Source organism: Pteropus vampyrus, unplaced genomic scaffold (assembly GCF_000151845.1).
Source record: "Pteropus vampyrus isolate Shadow unplaced genomic scaffold, Pvam_2.0 Scaffold16, whole genome shotgun sequence".
NCBI classification, from domain to species: Eukaryota; Metazoa; Chordata; class Mammalia; order Chiroptera; family Pteropodidae; genus Pteropus; species Pteropus vampyrus.
The window spans coordinates 2,869,967-2,873,026 of NW_011888797.1; the positions used below are offsets into that span (position 1 = coordinate 2,869,967).

Sequence of the window (3,060 nt, forward strand, 5' to 3'; positions counted from 1 at the left end):
TCATTCCTCTAAGTTATTTTGTCAGAAAATATCAGCACTTACAGTTCTAGGACAAGATAGAACCTCTAGTGGATTTTCCTTTAGTCCAGGGAACAGTCCAGTACACCCGCAGAGAATCAGAGAATTTATCACATTATGTTCCCCCCAAAGAACACAATAACAAACTTGTTTAGGAGTTAAAAGTTTGAAACAAGTGGCTCCATATGTTCATCATTTCCTTGGCCTTTCGTTTTGCCAAACACAAAAGAAATGAAAAGAAAGAAAGAAAAGATATAATAGGGAGAAAGAAAGAACCAGAAAGAGACAAGAAAAAAAGAAAAATCAGAGCATGTTCTCAAAAATCATTCACAAGTCCAAAATGTAAAAGACCTTTCTATTTATCTTAAATAAATGGAATACCAATTGATTCCAGATGCCTGGCTACGATGAAAATGCCCAGCAAAATTCGAGGGCAATAGTCATAAGAAAATACTCACTGTAGGTGTAACCATTTTTGTTTGGTCCAGATCTTTTACAGCAGGTCAGGGTGAGTATTATGAGGCTGATGTGAATAGAAAACTGAGGACTTAAAAACATGTGCTGCTTTGTGGGTGGGGTTTGTGAAAGCATCTAGTTACATTTGGACACCCAGGCAGGTATGCTCTGAGCTTGGGTAAACTGCCTTTCGTCCATTCAAACAATGAACAAATTGCACAGCTGGGATTTGAGTCAATCTTTTCCTTTCAATCAAGCTACCAGTTTCCATTGTATGTAAGCCTATTGTAGCCTCCCCAAACAGTGACCCAGGCTCCAGTCCTCTCTCTACCTTCTTCCCTCTGAGTCGAACACTTGGAAATATCTTGAGATTCAGAGAACAATCATCTTGTGAGTTCTGCCTCTAGGCAGGACACCTTTACTCACTGAATTACATTTGAAAGACCATGCACCTCCCTCAAAGCACTTAACTGCTCCCAGTACAGGAAAAAGTAACAACTCATTGCTAGCTCTACTTCTGAAAAGTTCAGCATACACCACATGGAAAGTTCACTTGGAGACAGTTTTTCAAACTCGTAATTAAGGCAAATATAACACTCTCCACAGTCTCTTTAATGATCATCTAATTCAGGAGACAAATCCCCCAGCTGTCAGACCACACATAGTATTGACGTATACTGACTTCATTTCTTTTAAAAGCCAGGTAGCCAGCATGTGTTTTGGCATCTCAAAGGCAGCAGAATCAGGTGGCTGACCAGGATGGATCCTTAACTCCTAAGCCACTTACTGGACTAAGACCAGTGGTGGAGTATTTGAAAGCAGCAAATGAATGCCGTACTAAGGGGCAGGGACATTTTATGAATTGAGACCTCAGGCAATTGCATGGGGAACCAGTGACAGCGGCTTAAAAGTGCTTGCAAATTGGAAAAACACAAGTCTTGAAGGATATAATTTTGCTGAGAATGGAAGTTTGAACTAGGGCCAGTGATTGGAAATGAGAAGTCGGTGCATTGACAACAGCAGCCAAATTCACCTAAAGAGACTTTACAGCACCAAGTGTAAAAGCAGAGTTTTACAACACAAAACCCCACGTCCAAACTTCGCCTGTGAAAGTCCTCTTTAAACGAGAAAACTTGGACAAGCAGTTGCTAGAAAGTTTCCGCTTTCTACATACAGCATGCATTTGTTTAAATTATATGAATACGCGAGGTCAGCAAGAGTTGTCAAGTTCTCTTTCGGAAGAACAAATTAAACTTCACTCCAACTTTGACTCTTTGGGCATAAGTGCAGAGAGTTCCGGGTCCTCAGCTCCAAAGATCACATTTAAAAGCTTTAATATCATCTCAAATGTAACTCTTTGTATGTGGCATGCCTTGCAATAAAAGTCCTGACAAGTTACAGACACACATACATACACACACACACGCTCACATACACATACGAACGTGGTCTTAAAATTAAACATCTGCACCTGCAAAAAATCCCGAAGTTCATATCCACACTCTATAGCCCTTCACCACAGACAGGATTTAAAGGCATCTTCCCTAATGACACCACTGAAGCCCTGCAGAAGTGGAGGCTTTAGCATAAGTACCTTGCAATAGTTTCTACTCATATATATTTCTGTGCAAAGGCATCCATCTCCCGGAGCTATATTTTCAGATCCCACAGAATTGCATATTCAGCAATTTATAAATAACTCCCAGTTCCGAAACAATGAAAATTCTAAAGTGAATAACATTTCTAGGCAGAAGCAAACAGTACACAATTTAAAGAGAATTCCCCAATGACTTCAAAGAGTAAGAAATATTTACCTTCAAGAAATCACAAAAGCAGCACTTAAATAATTGGGTTGGAAGACTGCTGATTTTTCCCATTGCTTCTGAAGTGCAAAGTCTGGAAATGAATTGGTTAGCAGGAATAATGAGGCAAAAAGAAATCCAGAGAGATGGGAGATGTTGAGAGCAATGTCACATTTCAATTTTGAGGACTTTATTCCATTGCGCAGGCTCTATCTGCTCTGAATTTAGCAGTGACAGTGAGATTTAGCAAACAGAAGAGGGATTTAGAGAAAATCCTCACATTTATCTACAAAACACAGACACTGTAGACAGGAAACAGCTGGGGGAACATTTGCCTTCTCTCTCTCTCCCTCTTCTGGCAAAGTTATCGAGTAAGGACTTTTTTGGGCATGGTGACAAATAACATCATACCTTTGCATTTTAAAACTAGAGCACAGAAGCATTTTTTTCCCTTAAAAGAATGTGTGTTAGTGACAGGGTGAGCAGACATTAAAATACTGAGGCTGCCATAGAAAATGAGGATCTGTTCTCTGATTAACTTTCTCCTGGGCACGAAAACATACACATCTGTTAATACACCTTATCAGTATTAAAGGAAGATACACGGAGTGTGTGTGTGGGGGGGGGGAGCAATTTTATATCCTAGAGCAAATGCAAAATTAAAAAAAGGAGCAAAACACCACCCCAAGCAAACCCTACGATTTTAACCCTGAAATGGCTGGGGTGAACTAGATTGGAAGGGAGCGCTGGGGTGACCCCTTGTCCTAGTTGCCAAGTGAAGGGA

At 40.3% G+C, this 3,060-nt stretch overlaps 1 protein-coding gene across 4 annotated transcripts in view; it reads right to left on the reverse strand.

Annotated features, from left to right (window-relative positions):
- The window catches only part of IGF1 (insulin like growth factor 1), a 70,720-nt gene extending 68,105 nt beyond the window's left edge, over window positions 1-2,615 (reverse strand). For 2 of the 4 annotated variants that reach the window (XM_011386841.2, XM_023527301.1), the window contains exon 1: window positions 2,289-2,581. In XM_011386841.2, the coding sequence (XP_011385143.1) occupies window positions 2,289-2,351 (63 nt within the window). In that variant the 5' untranslated portion in view covers window positions 2,352-2,581. Of the gene's footprint in view, window positions 1-476; window positions 642-2,288 lie in introns of those variants that run through there. The other 2 variants (XM_011386847.1, XM_023527300.1) reach the window with 2 other exon arrangements.
- Between the last annotated feature and the right edge of the window lie 445 nt (window positions 2,616-3,060).